At 36.2% G+C, this 15,819-nt stretch overlaps 1 protein-coding gene across 2 annotated transcripts in view; it reads left to right on the top strand.

Annotated features, from left to right (window-relative positions):
• Positions 1-1,307: 1,307 nt before the first annotated feature.
• The window catches only part of LOC143234659 (degenerin unc-8-like), a 33,374-nt gene continuing 18,862 nt past the window's right edge, over positions 1,308-15,819 (top strand). For both annotated transcript variants that reach the window (XM_076472185.1, XM_076472184.1), the window contains exons 1-9: positions 1,308-3,537; positions 4,728-4,850; positions 5,759-5,833; positions 6,467-6,529; positions 6,817-7,031; positions 9,472-9,590; positions 12,192-12,352; positions 13,813-13,923; positions 14,882-14,999. In XM_076472185.1, the coding sequence (XP_076328300.1) occupies positions 5,828-5,833; positions 6,467-6,529; positions 6,817-7,031; positions 9,472-9,590; positions 12,192-12,352; positions 13,813-13,923; positions 14,882-14,999 (793 nt within the window). In that variant the 5' untranslated portion in view covers positions 1,308-3,537; positions 4,728-4,850; positions 5,759-5,827. The remainder of the gene's footprint in view (positions 3,538-4,727; positions 4,851-5,758; positions 5,834-6,466; positions 6,530-6,816; positions 7,032-9,471; positions 9,591-12,191; positions 12,353-13,812; positions 13,924-14,881; positions 15,000-15,819) is intronic.

The following is a 15,819-nucleotide window of genomic DNA, read 5'->3' as shown; positions in this document are numbered from 1 at the left end:
AAGGTGCGTATGTATACATGAAAATCCACTGCGTAGAGGAATTAAAGAGTTCGGCGTTACGTGCAACACGCCGTTATGTCTATGGGCGTTGTCTACTTTAGCGTTTCCGTGCGAGTGAAGACAAGACGAAACTACCGTTTCATGGCCACTGGGCGTAATAAAACATAGTCTTGGTTTTCGTGATGTAACAGCTAAAGATGGCGTGGCTTTCTCCACACAATCATTTAGTTAGTTGTTGATTAAAGTTTCAGTCCACAAGACAGTTAACTGAAAAAGTAGAACTGTGAGCAGACTATAGGTACTCAATTCATAAAACTATTTTTACCAACAGATAATCGTATATTAAATAATAATTGACAGAAGACAGCAACCTTAGAAAAGAAATAAATAAAAAATTGTATAAACCAGATCAGAAAATTCAACTAATCTCCGCACTTTTTATACTGTTCACCACTATAGCGGAGTAATTTTGTATTATACTTTTTATACTGTTCACTACTGTTGCGGAGTAATTTTTGTATTATACTTTTTATACTGTTCACTACTGTTGTAGAGTAATTTTGTATTATACTTTTTATACTGTTCACTACTGTTGCGGAGTAATTTTGTATTATTTACGATTACGGTACTGACAAAAAATGGATGAAATAGTTCTTTTTGTACGCAATTTTTCCCTTTTATTTTTCTTTCTTTTCTTTTTAAGAGTGAACAAAGACACACTGTCCGCCGCTGAGGAATCGAGACCTAGATATTAACGTAAACTTACCACTAACCCTCCAGGGGACAATACGTTTGTTTGTTTTTGAATTCCGCGCAAAGCTACACGAGGGCTATCTGCGCTACCCATCCCTAATTTAGCAGTGTAAGACTAGAGGGAAAGCAGTTAATCATCACTACCCACCGCCAACTGATGGGCTACTCTTTTACCAAAGAATAGTGGGATTGATCGTAACATTATAATGCCCCCACAGCTGAAAGGGCGAACATGTTTGGCGTGACAGAGATTCGAACCCGCGACCCTCAGATTACGAGTCGAATACCTTAACCACCTGGCCATGCCAGGCCAGGGACAATACGTAAAATAATTAATGGGTTTTTAATTACAATACGTAAAATAATTTACTCTTGTTTTTTTGTAATTATCCATCACAACCAGAACCTTACAAACGATTTGTTGCTCAAATAATTTAGATAAAAAATGTCTAAAAGTCCAACAGATAATTCTAGGGTAAACCGAAGAACACAAAATAGGTTCGTTGTTGTTTTAAATCTATTTCATGCTTTTAAGGGGTGTACTTGTTTCTTTTAGCTTAAAGCTACACATAGAAACATCTACTCCATGCCTTCCGAAGGGAATCGAACTTCGGATTTTAGAGTTGTAAGTTCTTAAACTTACACCTGGCTTACCGAGGAACTGTTTTAAAGGAATTCAACCCTTTACAGATAGGCTATGGGCCAGTGATGACGTCATTTTTCATCTGTAATTTTCAGTTTTTGTTTGAAGATGAGTTGTAACATATTAAAACTTTGATGAAGAATCATAAACAATAAGTAACAACTAGGCCTAGTTATATTGTTATAAGGTCCGTAAACAATAAGTAACAACTAGGCCTAGTTATATTGTTATAAGGTCCGTAACCAATAAGTAACAACTAGGCCTAGTTATATTGTTACAAGGTCCGTAAACAATAAGTAACAACTAGGCTTAGTTATATTGTTTTTATATTAGTTAAAGTGTTTCCTTTTATAACAATATCTATCTAATAACTGAGTCACAAGTTCTGGTAATGTCTGTAAATATCATAACAATAAGTTGGAATTTCTTGTCCTTTATTATTACATGAAAACTAAAACAACGGTGTCAGTTAATTTCACTGAGGTAACAAAGTTTTAAACGTAGTATCCGCTTTTTTTAGGTATTATTAAGGTATTATTAGGTACTATTATTAATAACCAGTAGTAATTTTAAAATAAATCGTAATTCTATGCAAACAATGTTATAATTACCCTTTAACGTTAGCTCCCTTATAGATATTTGATATTCCTCAAAAAGCCAAGTACAGAATGAAAACATGAATTACCAGTGAATAACAGATAAACAATAAATATTACAGTTGGAACTTTATTGTATTTAGAACTTGGTTAAAAGTATAATCTTCCTGTATCTATTGAGACATTGTATTAAAAAACAACAATCATAGAATTGAAGAAACTTTTTATAAAAAGTGAAGCAAGTGGTCACATGTAAACAAGATAGTAAGGATGGCGTCTGTACAATGATGTAGACACCATCCCTACCATCTTGTTTACATTGTTTTTGAACGATTGGTATTTGCTATCCTTACCTTTACCACACTTTTGAAAAGCCTTTTTTTTTTATTTACGTGTACTAACTGTAGTAGATAACAACCAAAAATTAATCAATTGAATAACGTGGCTCATTGAACTTACCGAGTTAACTAAAGTAAAATTTTAATTATAACAATGCATTGATTCATCAGTTAGGTTCCTTAGCTGTTATCTGTATTATCGGCCGTAATCCCAGTAATATATCTCAAAACTTGTCCCAGCAAAGGAGCATTATGCTAGTCCTCAATATATATACTAAGATAAAAGTGCAAAATGATTGTTTTAATAAAAATGCACAATAAATAAATTGTCTATCTATCTATCGATATATATATATATCGTTTATGTCATCCCAAAATCAGGTTTCTAATTTTTTAAGTCCAGCATTTTCTTCCTAATATTGTTTTGAAAGAATTGTTCTGTGTGATTTAATAACATTTTATTGTTGTCGCTATACGAACAACATTATGCAACCTACCGACCTTTGATCTATTTTGTTGCTACCAATAAGTTATAATTTAAATTAAGCCTCGTGGTACGTAAAAAAATAATGTTTAATAATAATCTAATTACTTTCTTATTATACTTACGTAAATATGTTACACATATTGGACGCGTATAGCAGTGCACTGTTAAATAGAGCGCCACCTAGGAATAAAAAGGTTTCGAGACTTCGTGATATAAAAAAAATTCGATGTCACACTGACTTTAAGAAAAAAGAAACAGACAGTAAGCCAGTAAGGCATTTGACAGGAACATGTACTCATTTGAGGGATAGGTGTTTTATTTAAATTATTATTTTAGGATTAACATAAAAGATTCAGGGTTTATGAAATACACTTACTTAATAGTTTAATGTCTTAACAATTAGATCCAGTCTTCAATCTTATTTGTAAGGTAGGATAGATTATATGGACGCAATTGTCTGTTTAACTTTTTTTTTCAGAATGGACTCAGTGACAGTGCCTTTGATGGATCCAGCTGTCTTTTTTATCTTTTTTTCCAAAATGTACTCCGAAAGGGTGCCTTCGATGGATTGATTTATATGTTTAACTTTTTTTTTCAGAATGTACTCCGGAAGGGTGCCTTCGTTGGACTGATTTATATGTTTAACTTTTTTTTTTTTTTCAGAATGGACTCAGTGGCGGTGCTTTCGATGGCCTCAGTGTTGTCATATCTAAAGCCCTGGTAAGTTTTACTTTGTAGCATTTGTTTGTTTTATAGAACAAAGCCACACGGTCTACCGTGGAGAATCGAACCTCATATTTTGGCATTGTAAGTACGTACTATTACCACTGTTCCACAGGGTGGAGGTGGAGTTATACTGGAAAAGGAAAATAATAAAAATAGTAAAACGTTTTGCTAGATTCTTTTACAGACAAATTAAATAGCTGAAAATTAAAGGATCAAATATAAGTTTTTATTTGTTTGTAGTTAAGCTCAATGCTATACAATGGGCTATCTGTGTTCTGCCCACGACGAGTATCGAAACTCGGTTTTTAACAGTTTTTAACTCCGCAGACATACCACTGTGCGTGAATATTCGAAACGACGAAATCGTATCTCTTCTTGATGACGAGAAACCAACTTGAAATAAAAAATGTATCTCAGAATGGCTGGTATGGGTATTAACACTTTTATTGATAAGAAGAAAACAACGTTTCGACCTTCCTAGGTCGCCATTTTTAGGTTAAGAATTTCTTAACCTGAAGATGACTTAGGAAGGTCGAAAAAGTGTTAACCCATACCAGCCAAACCGTATCTCTTATTTATAAATTAAAAGTTAGACCACTCAAGTTCTGGATATTTAAAAACGACACAAATTGAGGTAAATATTGTTTTTTATTTAGTATTTTCAGGAAAGAGGTGTCAGACACAGTGCTACAAGAAGTAATATATATATACCAGCTTTCTTTACATATCTCGATAAACTTTAATACATTACTGAAATCAAACTGTGTTGTTTTTAAACAGAATATCTGTATTTTTCTCGAGAACTTCGCAGTCGCAGGTATTGAAGTGTAAAGTTTCGCTTGAAGTGCCAAAACTTCATTGAATTATAATTTTTTAATGAAGGCCTAATTTTTCTCGTTCTTACTGAAGTGCTAATCTACTTAAGGAACTACTTCACTGAGCTCACTATAAGGATCGAACTTCAAATTTAAACGTTATAAGCCATTGCGTTTACTATTGAACCACTGTGAGAGAGGAGATATTTGGCGGTAGAGTTTTGAAAGTTGGTAGATGTGGACCCGTCTCTACTTCGAAACGGCTCAAAAAGCAAAGATATTGAAATAATATATATATTTTTTAAAAGCACAAAAGAAGGGGGTACATGTATTTCTGTTTGTGAGCTGATGAATATGTGTTTATTTCAGGGGTTAGAGAACTTGGGTTTGGGTGGCCTTGCAGACGTAAAAACTCTATTCTCTTCCAATAACATCACAAATATAGTCAAGGCAGTCGCTCCACTGTTCCAACAAACACTTCAAGAAACCACAGTAAGTACATAGAATAGTTACTTATGTGTGACTGTCATAACTTGTTGTCTAGAGTCGTTTTAGTTTATTTGAAATATGTCACTTTTCCAATAGAGTATATTTCAAATTCACAATAAGATTTTTCTGAACGTATTTATACCCAGAGATGTGTTTTCTAACAATACCATAATTATTTTCGATGAAAATAGTAGTTATTTAAGACTTTTTTTAAAATTATATTTAATCTTTTCTTGGTAATTATGTATAAGACTGGACATATTCCAAAACGTATATTTCTTTCTGTAAAAACCGATTTTTTTCCCCTTTACGCCCACCCCCGAGGCGATGGAAACTGTAAACGGGAGAGGGCGGTAATTTTTCACGTGATTTGTTGATTTCAATGACGTATGCATCTTTGTTTTTCTTTATTTATATTCGAATCAAACTTAACGTTAATAAAAGTATGCTGCATCACTAATGGTGTTATACAATGTAAGCTTCATAAAATTATCAAGGGAAGGAAGATAATTGGAGAGGGATTTTTAATTAGGAGCAATAAAACTTTTTAATATAAATAAGTAAATAAAGCAAAATAATTAAACGAGATAAACGTAATAACTAAAACTGTCTGAAAACTTAACGCGAACATGTCCAGTATATTTGCGTAAGCTGCAAAACATAGTTACGTGTCATGGCCACACCAATATTTTTTACCCAGCTTTAATGATGATTCATTGCAACTGAGCAAAAAATTATATTATTGAGTAAATCTTTAAAATTTCTTTAAATAATAAGTTATTCTCCATTTTTTAGTACAGTTTTGTTGGGCTATAAGCTTGAAGTGGTTATTTTTAACGTCTAGAATAGTTGCCAAATCTGAGAAGTTAATCATTGGTTTGATTATATATGGTTTGTTGCAATTCCACTAGGGTTGTAATCTTGGAACTTCTGATGTCCCCGAAGAACTGATAGCTCTTCTACAGAATATAACATCATCAATGAAGGTTTGTTCAAGTAATTACGTTGCTACAGTAACAGATACATGCTAAAATGGGTATTACGTTGTTATAGTAACAGTTAAATGCTAAAATGGGTATTACGTTGTTATAATAATATACACATTAAACTGGGTAATTACGTTGCTATAGTAACAGTTAAATGCTAAATATTACGTTGTTATAATAATATACACATTAAACTGGGTAATTACGTTGCTATAGTAACAGTTAAATGCTAAATATTACGTTGTTATAGTAACTGGTACACGTGAAACTGTTTGGGATCTCGTTTCGTTGTTAAACACAAAGCTTCACAATGAAGTACTAGGGCTCTTCCAATCGCAGGTATTGAAACTCGATTTTTAGTGTTATAAGCCCTCAGTCTTAGAGCTGAGTTACCAGGATGTTTGTTTCAGTAAGGATCATACTGCGTTGCTATGGGAACCGATTACGTTGTGAATGACTATCCTAAGTTGCTACGGTAACTGTTTAACGTTAATTTGTTCAGGATTGTTTATTATTTCATATTAAAGGTTATCGGTTAACCGTTTCTCTTATTGTAAATTGTAATTTTGGGATTGAAACATTATTGTGGAAATGGTTAGGTCAAAAGATAAAAGAACACGTTTTTCATTTCAGAGTCCCATCTGTTTGATAACTCCTGATGGCCTAAAGATGCTTTCAAACGTTGCACAAAACTTAGTAAGTAGTGGCCTATCTTGTGCGTGGATTTCTTCAGGGTTAAAACAAGTAAGATGAAAACTCAGGAGAAAAATATATTTCAGACAAACGCCCTCACTAAAATATGTTTATTACTTCTATTTGTGAGATTAGTTAAAAAATAAAATCGTTTTCAAGTAAATTTAACTTACAACTTTTTATGAGCACACGACAAAAATGCTGAAAATATTCTATACCTTTTAAACATTGAATGAAAATCCGTTTATTTTTTATCAATGAACGTGTTCTTCTCTCTCCTTTTCCTCTAGAAAGACCAGCTCAGCACGTGTGCAACTACAATTATGGACGAATTTGACTTAAATGAAAATAATCAAAGTCCATTTTGGAAATTGACCAACTCTTTAAAATCCTTTCTGTCCACCTTGGAACGAACTGACCGCGACCAGGCTAAAAAGCTAGGACAGTCCTGGGAAAACCTTATTCTGTCTTGTTCGTATGAAGGAAAAGATTGCACAAACAGCAGGTTTGTCCATTTCAGTGAATATCAGAATTCATACAGAACATTGTCATTAGTATAAAGTACATATAATAGAAGGCCTTCTGGCTTGGTTTATTTCGAATTTCACGCAACATTACATGAAGGCTATCTGCGTTAGCCGTCCTTAATCTAGCATTTCTTTAGTTCATCTTTTACCAACGAGTGGTAGTATTGACTGTGACATTATAATTCCCCCACAGCTGAAGGCGCAAGCACGTTTTTTGGGACAGGGTTTTGAACCCGCGACCCTAACTACTTTGCCATACCGGGTCAAAGAGGGCATTCTGTATATAGCCAAATTATTTTGTTCTGTTAGCATCTTTCACAACACGAATTTGTTTCGTTTAGCATCTCGAACAAAGGATTTTATTAAGTGTAGAATTTTGAAAAAAAACAACAACAACAACAATACCAAAAACCCTTTGTTTTGATTTGGAATCTTGGAAAGAGGACGCATTTGGTTCGGTTAGTTTCTTGAAAAATACATTTGTTTAGAACTTTACCCTTTCCTAAGTTTAATTGATAGGCTATAGGGAAGGCAATTCATCAGTAGCACCTACCGCCAACTCTTGGGCTACTCTCAGTGTTATGTGTATCTGTGTGTTTGATGTTGGTTAGTTCCTCGTTCTTATTACAGTAACTGGAAATAAACTTTGTTATATTAACCGTTATCTGTACCAAAACCTCATTTAAATAATTACCAGGTCTAGTCATTGTGAATTATAGTCATCTCACAAAACATGTAATAAGCAGCCAGGAGCATGCTTATGTAATGAGCATGCTCCTGGCTGTTCTTGTAGAACAATTAAACTAACATTCACATTCAGGTGTGCACCCACGGACCCAAAGTATGGAGCGCGTTTACGTGGAATCGAGACGCAAACTTAAACCCTCGGTACTGTACCGTTCAGGCCCGGCATGGCCAAGTGGGTTAAGGCGTTCGACTCGTAATCCGAGGGTCGCGGGTTCGAATCACGGTCGCGCCAAACATGCTCACCTGTTCAGCCGTGGGAGCGTTATAAATTTGATCAATCCCACTATTCGTTGGTAAAAGAGTAGCCCAAGAGTTAGCGGTGGGTGATGATGACTAGCTGCCTTTCCTCTAGTCTTACACTGCTAAATTAGGGATGGCTAGCGTAGATAGCCCTTGAGTAGCTTTGCGCGAAATTCAAAACAAACAAACAAACAAAACCGTACTGTTAAAGTGTTAGGATAAAGTCAAAACTTCAGGCTACTTTCAACGAACAATGGAAGGTAAATCACAGATGAAACGTCAAAGTGTTTTTAGTCTTCATATTTAGTACAACAGACACTCAGTGGAAGTGTTTGTGTCCCCTTTAATAACAGCAAACAGTCTTTCAGGCATTGTTGTAACATATTTAATCAAAATATCCTTTGGGATTTTATTCCAAATGCCTTTAATATACCCCCATAAAGTTTCTTTGGAAGTAACTTTTGATTTGTTAAGTTTTTGATCTATTAAATTCCAGATATGCTTGGTTGGGTCAAGATCGGGGTTCTGTAGGGGTCACTGCATGACCTTGATGACTCCAGCAACTTCCTTCTTAGCTAAGTAACTTTTGTAAAGGTTAGATGAGTGTTTGGGGTCATTATCTTCTTGGTAGTATAATCCTTTACCAGTAATACACTAACCATACGGATGGTACTTGTACTGGTCCATTATTCCATCTATTTTGTGAATATTTCCTTTTGCCTCAGCAGTAAAACCATCACATTCTCTCCCCTAAACTTCATGGTAGGTGCTATACATTGAGTTAAATGTCTTTCACCTTTTATTCTTCTGGACGTACAACCTACGCTTCGAATCAAAATTTAAAACTTGGACTCATCCGCCCATTACCCCCTTTTCCAATCATCACTAGTGAGTTATCTGTGCTGTTCTTGTCACGAGTATCGAAACTCGATTTTCAGAGCTACACGTATTTAACTTGCTACTAGAAGACCAACATTTGACCATAAAATGAGACCCACTGCAGTACAAACTGAACAGATTGAAGGAACAAACTCCACAGGTTAAAACTTCCCGTCCATAACTTTGCTTCTAGGACGTCCTTTCAACACGTATTATCTGACACAGTTCGTTCGTTTTTTGTATTTTTTTAGTATTTGACCTATACGTTTTTAAAATGTTAATTCAAAGGCTTATTTTTAAACACAAAGCTCGCGAAGGGCTATCCATGCTGTGCCAACGCAGGAACAGAATTTGAACTTTAATATTATAAGCCCTCAACCGTTATCGCTCGGTTGAAAAGTCTTAAATGTTTTACAAGTAAGATTTTTTTTGATATTATCACTTTTAGATTATTGGATTTTATACACAAACTAATTTGACGCTCACTATGTAAAGAAACATGATTCTGATCCTTAGGCCTAACATTCAAAATTTTATCTGTTATTTTACAAGTCTCTTCACGCAAGTGTTCTATTCATCTTACGGCAATTGTTACACGTTTAACTTTCACGAGGACGAAGAAAAGAGACAGAGATCCACAAGGTTGTCAGGATTCACCGGACCGAGATACGGTGAGTGTTTACTATTTACCGGACCGAAATACGGCGAGTGTTTAATATTTATCAGGCAATGATACGGTGAGTGTGTGTTTACTATTTATCAGGCCGTGATACGGTGAGTATTTACTATTTACCGGACCGAGATACGGTGAGTGTTTGCTATTTACCGGACCGAGATACGGTGAGTGTTTGCTATTTTCAGGCCTTAATACGGTGAGTGTTTACTATTTACCGGACCGAAATACGGTGAGTGTTTACTATTTACCGGACCGAGATACGGCGAGTGTTTAATATTTACCGGACCGAGATACGGTGAGTGTTTAGTATTTATCAGGCCGTGATACGGTGAGTGTTTGCTATTTATCAGGCCGTGATACGGTGAGTGTTTGCTATTTACCGGACCGAGATACGGTGAGTGTTTGCTATTTATCAGGCCGTGATACGGTGAGTGTGTGTTTTCTATTTACCGGACCGAAATACGGTGAGTGTTTAATATTTATCAGGACGTGATACGGTGTGTCTGGGTTTACTATTTACCGGACCGAGATACGGTGAGTGTTTAATATTTATCAGGCCGTGATACGGTGTGTCTGGGTTTACTATTTACCGGACCGAGATACGGTGAGTGTTTATTCTTTATCAGGCCGTGATACGGTGTGTTGGGTTTACTATTTACCGGACCGAGATACGGTGTGTGTTCAGTATCTTTCTCTGTATATCTTTTGGACTTTTAGCATTTTTATGTAATGAAAATATTAATTATGTGGTTTCCTATTTATAAAAATAACTGGTAATTTTGTTAAAGTTTCTATTGTAACATCGCAAAATAATAATAATAAATAACATTTATTTAATAGTGTATATCATGCTCTCTGGTCGAGGGGAATCGAACCCTTTTTTTAAAGTTGTAAAACCGAGGCTTTATACTGTCTCACCGGGGACTTATATAATAATAGTTTACAACAGTGGTTATAGAAATTTATACAAATTTTGGTGTTTTTATTTGTACAGCTAATGGATTAGTCCTCCGCTAGTACAGCGGTAAGTCTAAGGATTTACAACGCTAAAATCAGGGGTTCGATTCCTGTCGGTGAACTAAACAGATAGCCCGATGTGGCTTTGCTATAAGAAAACACACGCGCTAATCGATCAATTCATTTTCAATCTTTCCAAACACTGTTCATAATTATGGTGACTTTTATTTTGACTTTTTTGGAGCACAATTCCCTGGAAAAACCTTTTTTTTTTAAACAATAATTACCAGTATTTGATATAAATTGTATTTTTTTAAGTATTTGCCGTACCGGTCTTCCACCTTTTCTTTTGTCTTTAATTTGCTATATTCACCACTTCCCTGTCAACACAGCTACTTTATTTGTAATTTATAAACGAAAGAGACACGTAGAACCATGGCGCGTCCGCTCAACAACAACCGAGGGTTTTCGTGATTGATTCATGGTTTCAACTTTACGCACAGTTACTCTCTGTTCGTCATTACTCCGGGCCAACCCAAAATTTTGACCTGACTACGTGTTTATCTCGCCTCTCTTTTTTTCCATTTCTAAGCCTACATTAAACCACGTTCGAGCAACTGTTAGGTTACTTCGGCAAACTCGCTCACTCCCAGATAAAGTTGTCACTTCTGATCCTGTCGTGAAAGCTGCTCCATTAGACTGGAATATAAATACAAATAACAAATCCCCCCCCAATGGCTCAGCGGTATGTCTGCGGACTTACAACGCTGAAAGCCGGGTTTCGATACCCGTGGTGGGCAGAGCACAGATAGCCCATTGAGTAGCTTTGTGCTTACTTCAAAACAGCAACAGGAGCTCTCTATCTAACTTTATATGGCTCGGCATGGCCAAGCGTGTTAAGGCGTGCGAATCATAATCTGAGGGTCGCGGGTTCGAATCCCCGTCGCGCCGTAGGGACGTTATAATGTGACGGTCAATCCCACTATTCGTTGGTAAAAGATTAGCCCAAGAGTTGGCGGTGGGTTGTGATGACTAGCTGCCTTCTCTCTAGTCTTAAACTGCTAAATTAGGGACGGCTAGCACAGATAATCTGTGTGTAGCTTTGTGCGAAATTAAAACAAACAAATAACAGAAACGGCCTCAGGGGTGAAGAAAGAATGAATCATATTAAATCGACATAAGTTTGAAAACGAGAAAGACAGAAGAATAGATTTGTTAGTTCAGTACAAATTAGTTCACGAGTTTTATTTTAAAACGTTTCCTGAGAAAATAAATTATCTTATAACGATTTATTTACGAGATAAAATTTTGATAGCAATTTTTTTTTAAAAAAAGGTCTATTCAAACACAATAGAAGTTACGTGATGTTATTAATTAGTTATTGTTAGAGCGTAAGGCTGTTTATATTCAAGAATATAAAAATAAAATTACAAATACAAGTTTCTAATTACACTGATTACATACTGTTCTTTTAATTTTTTATCTAAAATATTTAAGTGCTCTCAGCTGTGTTTTCCTGTTCTGCAAAGATTTAAAGATCTGGTGTTTACATTAATTTTGTTAGCACTCACAGATGTGATTCTCGCCTCCTAGTTTACAAACAAGAAAGTTAAGTAAACTGTAAGCCTTTTTTATTCAGGCCTCGAGCTTCTACTAAACCTCAATACCAGCCAGTACATGCCCACAACGAAAGAAACAGGCGTCAAAATAATCATCCATAGCCCCTTCTTACGAGCTGATACTGACCAAGATCTAATTCACGTCCCACCAGGGGTCGTGACGTACATAGGAGTAAGAATGGTTGGTACTGTTTCTGTATATGTCGAGTTTGATTCTGGAATCCATATCTCTCTGTAGCTCTGATTTTTTTTTTGTTAATTGTTTTAGCTGTTGCTTTTAACGAATGAGTTTGCGCTTGGAAGATTCCTTTGGGAAATAATCAAACTTTAAACATATTTAAAACGTTAATAAATTTTTAGTACCATATTTTTCGTGCGAATACTTTTCACAGAAAAAGTAGAAACAACCAGTCGTACTGTCTGTGAGTTTAAGACTTTAAAGCATGTGAATCGTCGTCAGATTCTCTTCGTGTTTAGAAAGTATTTACAGAAGTTGCTCATGAAAATTCCATAAAACCGCTTGTAAGTGATTTATTAAACTGTGGAACATTTTTTTAACACCACAAAGAACGTCTCTGTGTTTCTACAGGAGTAACATCTTACATTTTCTAAAGATGTACAGGATGGTCCAAAAGTGTAGGACTGATGTTTCAATCAACACAACACAGGAATGGTGGCAGCAGTAATTTACACAACACAGGAATGGTGGCAGCAGTAATTCACACAACACAGGAATGGTGGCAAGCAGTAATTCACAAAACACAGGAATGGTGGCAAGCAGTAATTCACAAAACACAGGAATGGTGGCAGCAGTAATTCACACAACACAGGAATGGTGGCAGCAGTAATTCACACAACACAGGAATGGTGGCAGCAGTAATTCACACAACACAGGAATGGTGGCAAGCAGTAATTCACAAAACACAGGAATGGTGGCAAGCAGTAATTCACAAAACACAGGAATGGTGGCAAGCAGTAATTCACAAAACACAGGAATGGTGGCAAGCAGTAATTCACACAACACGGGAATGGTGGCAGCAGTAATTCACACAACACGGGAATGGTGGCAGCAGTAATTCACACAACACGGGAATGGTGGCAGCAGTAATTCACACAACACGGGAATGGTGGCAAGCAGTAATTCACACAACACGGGAATGGTGGCAGCAGTAATTCACACAACACAGGAATGGTGGCAAGCAGTAATTCACACAACACAGGAATGGTGGCACAGTAATTCACAAAACACGGAATGGTGGCAAGCAGTAATTCACAAAACACAGGAATGGTGGCAATCAGTAATTTACACAACACAGGAATGGTGGCAGCAGTAATTCACACAACACAGGAATGGTGGCAGCAGTAATTCACACAACACAGGAATGGTGGCAGCAGTAATTCACACAACACAGGAATGGTGGCAGCAGTAATTCACACAACACAGGAATGGTGGCAGCAGTAATTCACACAACACAGAAATGGTGGTAGCAGTAATTCACATAACATAAGAATGAAATTCCCTATATATTTAAAGTTCCAAACATGTCTGACATCAAGCCACGTTAACCAGATGAGAAGATATGTAAATAGGTAACTGTGTGAAATAACTGTATGAAAAACGACCTCTGTATTTTTAAACAGGTGAACATCACACGGCTGGAACATCCTTATCCTGATAAATGTAGTGACGACTGGAAATCTACTGATTTATTGAAATGGTCCCTTAATCTAAATTATGGCTATACAGCGCAGGTGTGTAAAATTTTTGTTTTACCGTTTATCAATTTTAGAAAGATATTTAGAAGTTTTTTTTTTTTACGGTATCCTCTAATACGTCCCACGTGATTAACCTTTACCGCACATTTTAAAGAAAGTTTTGAAATAATGTTATCTCTCCACTAAGGGAAGTTCTCCTATTTTAATATATATATTATTTTACATCTTTCGCAGAAGGACGTTCTTTGCTCTAAGTTGTGAGTGTGTTATAAGTGTGACAATCAGTAGTTCAGAATTAGGAGAGCTAGCCTTAGTGAGTTAGTCGTAAATACAAATATTAAACTAACAACAATCATCCAATCATGGTTTTTAATTTTCTTTCATTCTTTACCTGCGTCTACTTTTCTCGGTGTTATTTCAGAAATTATTAAATCAATTTTAATAATGTGGGAGCCGTCTACAAATTGCAGTGAAGTCTGTCTATCCAAGAACTTCCGACATCTTGGGTCTGGCATGGCCTCGTGGTTATGGCGCTCGATTCATAATATGAGGGTCATGGGTTTGAATCATGTCACCAAACATGCTCGCCTTTTCAGCTACGGGGGCGTTATAATGCGAAGATTATTCCTGTGATTCGTTTGTAAAAGAGTAGCCCAAGAGTTAGCGATGGGTGGTGTTGACTAATTACCTACCTTCTAGTCTGTCACTTCATAATTAGGAAAGTTAGCGCGGATAGGCCTCGTGTAGATCTGCGTGAATTCAACATACAAAAAAAACAAAAAACCACAAAATTCTACCATCTCTTCTGGAAAGTAAAGCAGAATTCGTCAAACAAATCTAAACGAAGAAAACTACAGTTAGGTATATAAGTCAGTAAAGCTTTCGTGTGTTTCACATTCGTTCATAGTAGACTATAATACAAGTTAAATTGCTTGCTAACTTCTCTCGTATGTTTACCACACTTATAGTTGATTTGTACTTTCTTTTTTCACAGGTTTGTCTAAAGTTTTGTTTCCAAAAGAACATCATTGAGCAGTGCCATTGTTTCACGACGTCCACTCCTATACCAAGTTACTACAAACATATCCCGGAGTGTGAACTCAAAATACCAGGTAAAAACTTGTGTTGTAAATAATATAATGCACGTAACGAATGTAAGTGTTGTGTTTAACTGCAAAATATAACATGTTGCATTCGTTGACAAGTTAAACAGTTAGATTAATTACAGATAAAATAACAATACGAGAAAGTTCTACAAATTTCCGTGATTCTCTTCGTCTCTCCACCACAGTCTCTTTCTTTTGGGGCCAGGAGGTTAAGGCACTCGACTCGTGTTCTGAAGGTCGCGGGTTCTGAATCCCCGTCACACCAAACATGCTCGCCCTTCCAGCCGTGGGGGCGTTATAATGTGACGGTCAATCCCACTATTCATTGGATTCAAGAGTTGGAGGTGGGTGGTGATGACTAGCTTCCTTCCCTCTAGTCTTACACTACTAAATTAGGGACGGCTAGCGCAGATAGCTCTAGTGTAGCTTTGCGCGAAATTCAAAACTAACCAAACTCTTTTGTGGGGTTACAACCTCCATTTCCTTTTGCTACACTACATGCTATTTACTCTATTCTAAGGTAAACTCGAGGGATTATAATTCTAAAATGTGAGATTTGATTCACGCAAAGAGCACAACATAATTGGCCCCCTGTGAATCTTTGCGCTATTAATAACAACATTTTCCACTCTACGAGTCCTCTGATAGCCTGATGGTTAGGACACTCTACTCGTAATATGCAGGTTCAAATCCAGTTAGTGATCGAGTTCGCCCTGTTAGCCCTGGGGTCGTTATAATGTGTTGGTCGTGTTCCTATTATTCGTTGTTAAAGAGTCTTCATGGAAATCGGACTCTCACTTCCAAGTTAGGGTTTGGTTAGTGCAGA

Source organism: Tachypleus tridentatus, chromosome 12, assembly GCF_004210375.1.
Source record: "Tachypleus tridentatus isolate NWPU-2018 chromosome 12, ASM421037v1, whole genome shotgun sequence".
Lineage (NCBI taxonomy): Eukaryota > Metazoa > Arthropoda > Merostomata > Xiphosura > Limulidae > Tachypleus > Tachypleus tridentatus.
This window is presented reverse-complemented; position numbering and strand designations above follow the sequence as displayed.